The 13817-nt window shown below is 37.3% G+C and overlaps 1 protein-coding gene across 1 annotated transcript in view; it reads left to right on the top strand.

Annotated features, from left to right (window-relative positions):
- Positions 1-7929, top strand: part of zgc:114123 (uncharacterized protein LOC569174 homolog) — a 20298-nt gene extending 12369 nt beyond the window's left edge. Inside the window, 7 exon segments of the mRNA XM_056449713.1 lie at positions 813-932; positions 1376-1443; positions 1519-1546; positions 2618-2668; positions 2671-2710; positions 2713-2743; positions 7517-7929. Of these exon segments, the coding sequence (XP_056305688.1) occupies positions 813-932; positions 1376-1443; positions 1519-1546; positions 2618-2668; positions 2671-2710; positions 2713-2743; positions 7517-7685 (507 nt within the window). The 3' untranslated portion in view covers positions 7686-7929.
- The last annotated feature ends 5888 nt before the right edge of the window (positions 7930-13817 follow it).

Raw genomic sequence — 13817 nt, 5'->3', positions numbered from 1 at the left:
CAATTTAATTAATTTTACATTTTAGATCGGGTTCTTCATTATAGTAGCCTAGGCCTATTTTAAGTTCTTAATTGGCGTAAAGAATTGACATTAATTTTGCATCAAAACAGCATTTTGATATTGGTGAAGGTGTCTGCAACTTTTGCAAAGTATCAAATCACCGTCGTATTAGCTGCATAATTATTATTCCTTTAAAACGACAAACAAAAAACAGTTGAATATTGTGCATGTCTATTATCATACAGAAACTGTACTAAAGCAGGAAATTCTATATTAATAAGTATTAATACCACCTTGTTTTTGTACTTATTATTTAACATCAATTATGCAATCTGCACCCCAAAATATGATTTACTAAAATTTATAATGTGTATATAAACTTTTTTGTTCTTTTTTTACTGTGTTCCCAAGTATATATAATCTATATGTTACTACTGTAAGAAAACATCAGCATTCAGTACATACTTTCAGTATTATCTTTGCTTGAAATGAGCCGATCTAATCCGGTTTATATGAAATAAGCCTGCTCCCCAGAAGGAGTCTGTTAGGTTGTAATAACTCTCACCAAACCCTTTTCCAGATCTTTCTGAATGAAATGCCTACTTTACTACATCCAATCAGCTCGCAGTAGAAAACACAAGCCACACCCACTGTTTTGTCATTTAATATTCGGTTTCTCTAGATGTTGCATCACAATACAAAAAAAAAAGGTCGCAGCTTCCGGTTCATGCGGACTTTAAAACCCGTTTTCATCGTTGACCCGGTAATGAATGCTTTTGCTCAAATTGAACATTTGTCTGTTTCTGTGTAAGGTTAAGAGCAGGAACCAGGGCTCAGTTCTCAAATCCATTGTTGACGTGTTGAAGATGCACAGTCCTGAAGAAAGAGGAGACGTCCGCAACATGACCTGTGAAAGATACCAAGACTGGCGGGTGAGAAATACTCCCTCAGGCTCTGAGTTTTCTTTTAAAATCACAACTCATCCTCTTAAACAACGGACTTGGAGATTGTTGAGCAGATACTAAATAATCAACAGCTTTTATGATGTCAAATCATACTTTAGATTCTTATCAATTTTCTGGCCAATCAAATGCTCTCTAGTGTCTGACATGCCCCGCCCCCTTCAAGACGCTTCTCATTTGCTTTCATTTGATGTGCTTGAGCTTAGCCACTCTCACTTGCAGAGATGTTACAAGCAAAACCCTATTGGCTGTTTTTAAAAGGGGAGGAGCTACGCGATGTCCTGCCCCATCTTCATGTTTCAGTTGAGATTACGCCAAACACCGATTAAAAGAAAATGCACATTTTACAGCACTTGTGACTTATAAATATGAGTAGAGTTAAAAACATTCACTGTTTGGTGTGTCTTTCTCAGGTGTGTTCATGCTGCGCAACGAGAAGCCTTTATTTCACCTGGCATAACGTCTGCTCTGTGTGTCGCAGGTGAGATCATGAATGTCTCTGAATCTGGATGAATCTACCAGTCATGTGTTGTTTCTGATGTGTGTGTTTTCTCAGGGTTGTGTGTCCTGGCTGTTGTGTAGAGGTAAGCCTGCTGTGAACGTTTGCTTGTTTCGTCACTAGCTATGTTTCCATCCAAAGATGCGAACTAAATTTATGCGCAAAACTGGAATATCACATAAAAGATTTGCAATTAATGCTGCGTTTACATTTAACGAGTCAAAGAGAATAAAAATGCCACTTCCTGATGAACTGGTGCCAAATATCAACGAGAAATGTTAAATGCGCTGAGGTACCAGATGGAGCCTTTAGAAATGCTTCTCAGAGAACAGATGCCTTGACTAACCGCGGTTCACTGCAGTACTCAGGAGATACATTACTATTAGGGGGCAGCCGAGCTTCATTCTCAGTAGTGGCTAATTCTGAAGGCAGAGGACTCGATGCTGCGGGTGGCTGTTTCTCCGTGGAAGGTGGAGGTGTTTTCTTCATATTTTGTTCATATTTGCTCTAAATCTAATATAATGCTTGCGCCTGGGATTATTGTATTTGTTTTCTAATAAGATAAATAGTTTTATTTTAGACACAAGTATTGCTGACTCGCCACATGCCATGGCACTAATATTACATTTTGACTAGGCCTACATACAAAACTTTTCACAGAGCTCAGTTGAATGTTCTTTGATTTGACTAGGTATCAAGCTGTTAGTCAAAAAAAAAAAAGGTAAAATACAGATTGTAACTTTTAATATAGTTTAAATAAAATATAATTTAATAGTCTAAATATACTGTAGGTTATATAAATATATTTTTCAATTAAATAGGCTATTTTCTAAAAAATTTTTATTCCATTGACTTACACAAATAAGTATATTCAGTGTATTTGAAGAAGCAGTCAATTAAGAACTGAAAAAATAGGCTAAACGTCCTAACCTTAACTTAAATAGGCTATTAATAGTTGATATAAATGAAAGATGAAGTGTCAAGTGACTAATGATTGTGCATTATCACAACACGTCGCCAACATTTGAATTTATGCACATCTTGGCGTTTCCTTTCAGGTTTTTTATGCGATATTTCAAAATGCACTTAAAAATAGGTGGGATGGAAACATCGTTACTGATGTCTGTTGTTCATTGGTGTGTGTTATCTGTGGCAGATGCGTCTGCCGTCCCAGCGCTGTGTGAATCTTCCTCTCAGCTTCTTCAAGGCAAGATCGTGATGAAAGACTGTGAGCAGAGTCAGAGAAACTTCTGAGCGAACGCTGGTCCTGGAATTCAGCCTGGTGAGTAAACTCGAAGACTCTAGAATACACTACATACGTCACTTGTCTAGTTTGAATGGGGAATTGTGTAACGGTCAATATTGTGAATGAAGCCCTGCCTTCTAGTACTGGAGCCAATCAGCGATTGCTATAGACTGATGATTTTTCAGGGGAGGGGCTCGGACCAGATGTGAGTTTCTTGCAGAATTTAGTTTGATTCAAAGGTTTAGAAATGAAACTAAAGAGACAGTTATTGTTTAATGTTATTGATGATTACTAATATTAAGTTAAAATCGTAAAACTTGCAACAATTTTGGATGTCTCCCCATTCAAACAGAATGCCGAAAGGCATTTCAAAGATTGCCGTCAAGTGAAATAACTTGCATTAAAGCAGTGGTCCTCAACAATTTTATCACTGTGGACCCAGTCAATGCTTTGACTATTTTACCGCGGACCAGAGGGTAGGGGTGAAGATTGATTGGGGCGGTGGTTCATAGGTTGCTAGGTGACCGTCAACCGTTTCTTCGAGGAACACCTGACAAAAACCTTGCTGTCACTCTGATACAAGTTTTGTTTATGGAGAAGTTAAAAGCACTGCAGTGTTTGGGTGTTCTGTGTTGCTGAGATGATTAATTTACCTAAATGTGTATATTCCATACAAAATATCAAATGACTTGCGGTGCGCTTGCGGCATTCATTCTGGGTTCATGCTGGGTGCATTTGGAAGGCACGAGGGCATCACACCGCGCTCCTCCATTGGAAATAACGAACTTGCGCGAACTCTAGAAAACATGCTATATGTGAACGGCCACTAAGGTCATCTGTGATCTCCAGCAGTTCATCTTGCGATTGTTTAGGATCCATTCCTTGGCAGTGTATGGGTCCTTCACTGGGTCACTGAAACTTTCCAACACGTCTGTTTCCTACTCTTTGCTAGCTTTGGGTACATTTGGTGCTCTAGTGAACTGAGACATAAGCGAGAGAATACAATCATTTTTCAAAATAAAAGATCGTTCAGACTCAATAAGTAAAACAGAAATAATTAATGATTTCTTGTGCGGCCTGGTACCAATTGATCCACCGGTACCGGACTGTGGACCTGTGGTTGAGGACTACTGCCTTTAAAGCAATGGTCTCAAACTCAATTCCTGGAGGGCCGCAGCTCTGCACAGTTAAGCTCCAACCACCTCCAACTCACTCAACGCTTAATAGTCTCTTGTAGTCTTGAACACCTTGATTAGTTGGATCAGCTGTGTTATAACCCAATTGTTTTAGTGACCGTTTGCTGTTGAACAAATATTTAGTGAGGTTTGATGTTTAGCTGATGCTTGTTTTACATTGCACTTAGTGACGTTTGTTAGTGAGCTGTTGTTTTGACATTTATTGATGCTTGTTTGACGTACATTTAGTGATTGTTTGTTTAGTGACGTTGGTTGACGCTTATTTGACGTACATTTAGTGTTTGTTTTTTTGTGACTTTGCTGATGTTTGTTTTGTCGTACATTTAGTGATGTTTGTTTAGTGACTGTTGTTTGACATTGTATTGATGTTTGTTTGCTGACGCTTGTTTGACGTACATTTAGTGGTTTGTTTAGTGATGTTTGTTTGACATGCATTTGGTGATGTTTGACGCTTGTTTGACGTACATTTAAGTGATGTTTGCTAATGTTTGTTTGACATTTTAGGGATGTTTGCTGATGTTTTTTTACGTACATTTAGTGATGTTTGTTTGACATTCATTTGGTGATGTTGTTGACGCTTGATGTACATTTAGTGATGTTTGTTTGACATTCCTTTGGTGATTGTTTGTTTGGTGACGTTTGCTGATGCTTGTTTAAAGTACATTTTAGTGATGCTTGTTTGACGTACATTTAGTGATGTTTGTTTGGTGACATTTGCTGATGCTTGTTTGACGTACATTGAGTGATGTTTGCTGATGCTTGTTTAATGTACATTTAGTGATGTTTGTTTGACGTACATTTAGTGATGTTTGTTTGATGTACATTTAGTGATGTTTGTTTGACGTACATTTAGGGATGTTTGTTTGATGTACATTTAGTGATGTTTGTTGGTGACGTTTGCTGATGCTTTGACGTACATTGAGTGATGTTTGCTGATGCTTGTTTATGTACATGGAGTGATGTTGGTTTTGCTGATGTTTGTTTGTACATTAGTGATGTTTGTTTTGACGTACATTATGATGTTTGCTAATGTTTTGTTTGACATTTTAGTGATGTTTGTTATATTGTCGTTTGCTGATGTTTTTATTTACGTACATTTAGTGATGTTGTTTGACATGCATTTGTGATGTTTGTTGACGCTTGATGTACATTAGTGATGTTTGTTTTTGGTGACGTTTGCTGATGCTTGTTTGATGTACATTTAGTGATGTTGCTGATGCTTGTTTGACGTACATTGAGTGATGTTTGCTGATGCTTGTTTGACGTACATTGAGTGATGTTTGCTGATGCTTGTTTAATGTACAGTTAGTGATGTTTTGTTTGACGTACATTTAGTGATGGTTGTTTGATGTACATTTAGTGATGTTTGTTTGGTGACGTTTGCTGAGCTTTGACGTACATTGAGTGAGGTGTGCTGATGCTTGTTTAATGTACATTGGAGTGATGTTGCTGATGCGTGTTTAATGTACATTGAGTGATGTTGGTTTGCTGATGTTTGTTTGTACATTTAGTGATGTTTGGTTTGATGTACATTTAGTGAGTGTTTGTTTGACGTACATTAGTGAAGTTTGTTTGACGTACATTTAGTGATGTTTTGTTTGGTGACGTTTGCTGATGCTTTGACGTACATTGAGTGATGTTGCTGATGCTTGTTTAATGTACATTTAGTGATGTTTGTTTAGTGATGATTGTTTGACGTACATTTAAGTGATGTTTGCTAATGTTTGTTTGACATTTTAGGGATGTTTGTTTATTGTCGTTTGCTGAATGTTTTTATTTACGTACATTTAGTGATGTTTGTTTGACATGCATTTGGTGATGTTTGTTGACGCGTGATGTACATTTTAGTGATGTTGTTTGGTGACGTTTGCTGATGCTTGTTTGACGTCCATTGAGTGATGTTTGCTGATGCTTGTTTAATGTCATTAGTGATGTTTGTTTGACGTACATTTAGTGATGTTTTTTGTGACGTTTGCCTGATGCTTGTTTGACGTACATTTAGTGATGTTTGCTGATTGGCTTGTTTGACTTACATTGAGTGATGTTTGCTAATGCTTGTTTAATGTACATTTAGTGATGTTTGTTTGACGTACATTTAGTGATGTTTGTTTGGTGAGGTTTGCTGATGTTTGTTTGACGTACATTTTAGTGATGTTTGTTTGATGTACATTGAGTGATGTTGGTTTGACGTACATTGAGTGATGTTGGTTTGCTGATGTTTTTTTACGTACATTTAGTGATGTTTGTTTGACATTCATTTGGTGATGTTTGTTTAGTGACGTTTGTTGACGCTTATTTGACGTACATTTAGTGATGTTTGCTAATGTTTTTTTGACATTTTAGGGATGTTTATTTCGTGTCGTTTGCTGATGTTTTTATTAACGTACATTTAGTGATGTTTGTTTGGTGACGTTTGCTGACGCTTGTTTGTGCATTTAGTGATGTTTGTTTGGTGACGTTTGCTGATGCTTGTTTGACGTACATTGAGTGATGTTTGCTGACGCTTGTTTAATGTACATTTAGTGATGTTTGTTTGACGTACATTTAGTGATGTTGGTTTACTGACATTTGCTGATGCTTGTTTGACGTATATTTAGTGATGTTTGTTAGCTGATGCTGGTTTTACATACACTTGGTGACGTTTGTTTAGTGACTGTTGTTGACATTTATTGATGCTTGTTTGACGTACATTTAGTGAAGTTTGTTTAGTGATGTTTGCTAATGTTTGTTTGTCCTTTTAGGGATGTTTGTTTAGTGTCGTTTGCTGATGTTTTTATTACGTACATTTAGTGACGTTTGTTGACCCTTATTTGACGTACATTTAGTGATGTTGGTTTACTGATGCTGGTTTTACATACATTTATTGATGTTTGTTTGCTGACACTTGTTTGACATATACATTTAGTGAATTTTGTTTAGTGATGTTTGTTTGACGTACATTTAGTGATGTTTGCTAATGTTTGTTTGACATTTTAGGGATGTTTTTTTCGTGTCGTTTGCTGATGTTTTTATTACACACATTTAGTGATGTTTGTTTGACGTTTGTTTGTGCATTTAGTGACATTTGTTTGACTTACATTTAGTGATTTTGTTTAGTGACGTTTGCTGATGTTTGTTTGACATTTTAGTGATGTTTGTTTGTTTGTTTATTGTCATTTGCTGATGTTTTTATTTACGTACATTTAGTGATGTTTGTTTGACATTTCATTTGGTGATGTTTGTTGACGCTTATTTGACGTACATTTAGTAATGCTTGTTTGATGTGCATTTAGTGACTTTTTTTTGACGTACATTTAGTGATTTTGTTTAGTAGTGTTTGCTGATGCCTGTTTGACGTACATTTAGTGATGTTTGTTTGCTGATGTTTGTTTGACATTTCATTTGGTGATGTTTGCTGATGTTTGTTTGACGTACATTGAGTGATGTTGGTTTGCTGATGTTTGTTTGACGTACATTTAGTGATGTTAGTTTGACGTACATTGAGTGATGTTGGTTTGCTGATGTTTGTTTGACGTATATTTAGTGATTGTTTGTTTAGGGATGTTTGCTGATGCTTGTTTGATGTACAATTAGTGATTATTTGTTTACTGATGTGAGGTGTGGTTATGTGCAGGATTCCTCTGGTTCTGGTGTCCTGCAACTCGAGCTCCTCATCGCTTCACACACTGGCCATGCGGGACTGGTACAGCCAGGACATCTGCGTCAGCTGCCAGACCGATTTACTGGAGGCCTGTAGCTCTGTCCCGCCCCGTCATCCCATCACAGACTCCCAGGAGATCTGACCCTTTCCCTCACGCTGTCCTTTAATATGTTCCTTTATTCGTGTGTATATCTGTGCTGTTTGTAGGCTTTACTTGTTGTTGGGGTGGTTGTTCAGTGTGGCACTATGTTGGTTCATATTTAATTTTTCTTCACTATTTTCAAGGTATTTTTAAGGTTTTAATTTATGAACAAAATTAAATAAATGTGCTGAACATTTTTACTAAACAGTTTGCATAAGTGCAGTGGTGAATGGTGGAGAAATCAAACACCTAAAGCATGTTTCTAAATCACAATTACAAAAATAACAAGAGCATATTTTATAAATTCATACTTTTTTGTTCCAGTTTTTTTTTGTCACCTATATATTATTATTATTATTATTATTATTATTTTTATTTTTTTTTTTTTTTTAATGTAATCTACCATGTTTGGAATTCCCATAGCCACTTGTGCTCTTAATGTTTTAGGTGTGGTCAATTATTAAAAGCTTTATAATAATATATTTGGTGAATTCTCAAAACACTATTATAAAATGTGTATTTACACGGTTTATTTTTTGTTTAATGGGATACTTTTGTTAAAGGTGCTGTATGGTTGTTTTTGACTCTTCTAGTGCCATAATATGTTTGCAGATATTTCAGAAACATGCTAAGTGAACATTCTTGTTTATCTGAAAAACAATGCTGAAGTCAGAAATGCTATGAAAATGTGCGTTCTGTGCCGGAGTGTCTGTCTTTGTTTTGGTCCCTTTAACCTGCAATGCCAGTTTAGCCAAATATATTTCAGTACAGCGGGTTGCCTTGGTGGAAAACCACGCATTTCATTTAGTCATGAAGGCTTTCAAACCGTGTGTCCGCGACCGTAAATGTGACCTCCTGTGGACAGTAGCAGACTACAAAATGAGACACAGATTCAGAGTTTCACATGAGGTGGTTATTAATTAGCAAATAATATAAATATTACGAGCGTAAACATTAGGTGAGCAGGTTACACTGTAACCGCGTGTTCTAACAACACACTATGTGACGAGATATGCAGTGATTGAGCAATTTGGCTGTTTAAACCAGATGAAAAACGATAGAAATGTAAATACAGCTATTCAGAAGCACAGAATAGTACACTCACTGCACTCCAGCAGTTTATAATCTAATTAATACATATTACGCCTCTTTACCGTTATTAAATGTACATGCTGAATCATGTGTCACAGTTCTGAAGTTTAATTTATTTTAAGATCTGAGGTGAAAATTACTGCTGCTTCCTTCAGTAAATGGCATTAAATCTCATGTAAAGTGCGTACAAACTCATTATTAGCATTTAACACAGAATAAAGCACACGAGGTTTAGCTGAGGTGATCATTGTCAGTTTTCTGTTGTTCAGCTGTGAGAAATTGAAGTTGTTTCTAAAATATAAATTTCAGGTGTTGTAAGGACAAAAACTCCTTTTATTATGGAAATATTCCTTCTATCGGGTGCTGTTGCTTTATTTAGAACACTTTAAATCAGTCTTTAGGCTCGACAGTCAGGCTTGCTCCTCTTGCTGTCGTAAATCTGCAACCTGCACTTGCGTGGCCTCGCCAGAGGAGGAGCTGAGTGAATGTGTTCTTAACGAGCAGTGCAATACCTAGTTCAACCACTGGATGTCAGGCTAACATACTGCACCTTTTAAAGGGCTCATATTTTACCCCTTTTTTCAAGATGTAAGATAAGTCTTTGGTGTCTCCAGCATGTGTCTGTAAAGTTTCAGCTCAAAATACCCATCAGATCATTTATCATACTCTGCTGAATATGTGAATTTTGGGGTCAGTGTAAGTTGTAGCTGTTTTGTAGCCTGTGTCTTTAAATCCAAATGAGCTGGTTAGCCACATGTGTCTGCTTCTGCATTGTCAGATAAACAGCAGTCGGTGACAGAGACAGACACTGAAGCAGAGATGCAGTTTATGAGTTAATACCAAATAAGGTTATTTGTATTTGTGGAGTTTATTCAAGCCTTTTTGAAATGAGACACACAAATGCGCTTACAAAGTTCACACACATTGAACACACACATCACACACATTGAACTTTGCACTGTTTTTGCATGTGTATTTGCGGCAGGTGAGACCATTATGCTACTGTACAAAATAAACTGATTTAATGTCCATGAACGGGGGCTCCTGCTGTGAGTTTGAAGCATCTTTGTTTATAGATGTACTGCCACTATGCAGCTGTGCTGATTCCAGCAGTTATTAAGTAGTGAGTTTACTTTATAACAAACATGCACTGTTTTAAATCCATTTTAAACTTGTAAAGCTCATTCTTCACAGAGAGCTGAACAGATCTATTTTTCCAGGTTTCATGGCAAATCCTGTTCTGTGGACGTTATATGCGTTACTATGGAGACATGTTTACATTCCTGTCATCAATTGGGTGGGCGGGGAAACCACACTCCTACGTCATGTTGCAGTGGGGCTCAATTCACTGGGATTTAGATCCTAATATAACAACAAAATTAAAAAAAGGAACTTGTGTTTCATCACTGCTGTACTGTGGACACACTATACCAGGCATGGCAAACTTGATCCTCGAGGGCTGGTGTCGCTGCAGAGTTTTGCTCCACACTAATCAAACACACCTGAACACCCTAATTAGTGTCTTCAAGATCACTAGAAAGCTACAAGCAGGTGTTTTGATTAGGGTTGGTGCAAACTATGCAGGACACCGCCCTCCAGGATCGAGTTTGCCCATCCCTGCACTATACCTACACACAGTTCTATTTGAACGGCTTCCAAAAGTCTATTGTGCATCATAGGTGCACTTAAAATACAATGCTTGCTTATGTATATCAAGTTTGGGGATTCTGTGTTTTGTCTTCAGGCTTATCATAATCTAAGTTTACAGAACTTTACTCCAAGTAGCAGTTTTGAACAGACGAACCTCGAGTAAACAGGTTTAGGGTTACAAACCCTGTCAAAGTAAGGTAACTTGCTCTCTGTAATCCATCCTTGGTGGTAGACTTCTTAAAGGAATAGCTCACTCAAAATGAAAATTGTCCTCTACTCACTCTCTATTTGTTTCAACCTTTATGAACATCTTTTTCTGCTGACACGAAAAATCATGACCTGTAATCAATGACTTCAACAGTAGCCTTTTTGTTTTTCCTACTATGCAAGTCAATGGTTACCGGCTTTCAGCATTCTTCCAATATTTTCTTTAGTGTTCAACAAGGAAAGAAACTCATAAAGGTTTAGATTCACTTGAGATGAGTAAATAGTGAGTAATGTTCATTTTTAAGGGAATTATCCCTTCAACCCTTTTTTACTCTCCATTTACACTGACTTTATGAGATGGAGAGTCGGTCTAAAGTGTGACAGCAGGATGCTCAAGGCTCTGTACCATGAAGTCATTAGCTGGATAGCTAGTTAAGATTTAGTTTGCACCAATCTTGGGTTTTAGGTAAAATGCTTGGTAAAAATATGAAAAACTTACGCAATTATTAGTGAATGAGACCCAAATAACTGCAATTGTTTTTCCTTAACCCCTTTGTGGGTCTATTGTTTAATGTACAACCCTTTCATTTTGTTAGTGGCTGTTTTTGGCCTGCTGACTTCTGTTATAACCACATCTTGACACCAAATAACCATGCGTTCCTGATTGTTGGTGGTTTTCCCTTTTGTGGTGAAGAGGTCAAATGTGTTAGCAGATGGCAGCATTAACTCTTTAGACAGGCCTGTGCAAAACGTTTCTATGGTGTACGACAGCAGATTGTGTGGCATAACCTTACTATGTTACTATGTCTGAAAGCTGAGGGGTGTATTATAATTTTTCAGATGTATTTATGTAAGTGCGCAAACATCTGTCTCACATCTCTCACAAACACTCTATCCTCCATATAACTCCATGTAAAAGCCAGAAACTAAATTGATTTCGAACTACAAATACAGAAACTTTACAAATTGTACCTCTTACTAAAAGGGAAAACTATCAAGAGTACATAAAAATATGTGTCATGACTTTTATAATCAAAAAATGTTGATATAATGGAAGTCAATAGGGCAGAAACAGCCACCAGCATATTGAAAGGGTGTTATATTTGCCAAGAGTGTCATGAGTTTTTGAAGGTTTGTGTCAAATAAGATTATTTACCAAAATCATCCCATCTGCTGAAACACAGAGAAAGTTATGGCCAAATGAAGACTCAAAATCACCCTACAGTGGATGAAAACCTCCCAACAGCACACAAGGGTTAAAACAGGCAAAATAATCTGCCAGTGGAGTTTCTCTCTTACTCAATGTTTATCGGCAGTCCCTGCTTTGTGCTCGTATTCAGCCAACAATCTGCATTTGAACCCTGAGCACATGTAAACACTGAATAGTTCAATGTTATTCCTCTCTCCGTAGCAAATCTAGAGTCATTAGCGAAAATGTCAGTGTGTAAACTATGGCTCCATCTTGTGGCCGCTTTTATATAGTGCACAGCCTCATACAGGGCCTAACATTACCACTTCATTCATTCTCTTTTCGGCTTAGTCCCTTTATTAATCTGGGGTCGCCACAGCGGAATGAACCGCCAACTTATCCAGCACATGTTTTACGCAGCGGATGCACTTCCAGCTGCACCCATCACTGGGAAACATCTACACACACTCATTTACACACACTCATTTACACACATACACTACGGACAATTTAGCCTACCCAATTCACCTGTACCGCATGTCTTTGGCCTGTGGGGAAACCCACGCGGGAGAACATGAACACTCCCACAGAAACGGCAACTGACCCAGCTGCTCGGACCAGACCTTCTTGCTGTGAGGCGAGTAGTATCATGTTGCTGTCCAGCTTGCCTGCAGATGTTTATTTAGTATAACAATGCCTCAGGGCTTGATGTAGTTTAGCATCATCAATCACACAGACTGTGTGTAATTAAATGAACATAAACTCATTGCACTGTCCCGCCTCACAGTAAGAAGGTCTCTGGTTCGAGTCCTGGCTGGACCAGTTGGCATCTCTGTGTGGAGTTTGCATGTTCTCCCCGTGTTGGTGTGGGTTTCCTCCGGGTGCTCCGGTTTCCTCCACAGTCCAAAGACTTGCACTATAGGTGAATTGGACGAACTAAATTGGCCGTAGTGTATGTGCGAATGTGAATGTGAGAGTGTATGGGTGTTTCCCAGTACTGGGTTGCAGCTGGAAGAGCATCTGCTGCGTAAAACATATGCTGGATAAGTTGTCAGTGGCAGCCCCTGATGAATAAAAGGACTAAGCCGAAAAGAAAATGAATGGAACAACTCTGATTTGAGCAGTATCTCACATGTTGATCCACATCATGGTGTTTGAAGTGTACGTGTGAATATGCAACACACAACAGATTTATAAACTATTGTCAACAAATGAAAAGCATTTCTAAATAGACACTTTCCTAAAATAGACCAAAGAAAAACAACTAGTTACATATGTACTGTTGTTAATATAATAATATATATATATATATATATATATATATATTGTTACGTGCCTCCCCTATCTAGGTCAGGGAAACACGCAACAATTTAACTTAAAGGGAAAATTCAAAATTCAACTTAAATTTAGCCAAATTATAAAATTAATTAGAGGCCAATTTTAATAATAGAAAATATAACAAAATAATAAAAACTAAAGGGCAAGGCAGCCACAATCATCATCCTTCTCCTGTCCCAGCACTCAAACAACACTCACGCCAAATCCAATGTCAAAAAAGTGCATTTATTAACAGATTAATAATAATAAATGACCTATAGGTACAAGAAAAATAGGTCAGGAGGGGATAATGCCAAAACAACAAACAAAAGATCTAACTGAATGAGGAAGCCACTTTCGAAACTCTCAAAGAAAATTAAAAAGAAAAAAAAACAAAGATCTTACCTTGCTTCCTCTCTATCAGAAACAGGAGAAAAATGTATTTAACAAAAAGTGATATCCACTTCTGTACAGCTCCAATAACTTGAAACAAAACCAACAAGATAAAGTACAAAAACAATAAGATTTTAAAGTGAAAATTTCACTATTGTTCACAAACAACAAGATTTTTTTATATTACAACTAGTATCCCGGACGAGCCCCCAATTGTTACGTGCCTCCCCTATCTAGGGTCAGGGAAACACGCAACAGTTTAAGTGATGATAATATATATAATA

The sequence above is a fragment of the Danio aesculapii genome, chromosome 23 (genome assembly GCF_903798145.1).
Source record: "Danio aesculapii chromosome 23, fDanAes4.1, whole genome shotgun sequence".
NCBI classification, from domain to species: domain Eukaryota; kingdom Metazoa; phylum Chordata; class Actinopteri; order Cypriniformes; family Danionidae; genus Danio; species Danio aesculapii.
Note: the sequence above shows the minus strand (reverse complement) of the source record. Positions and strands in the feature narration are given on the sequence as shown.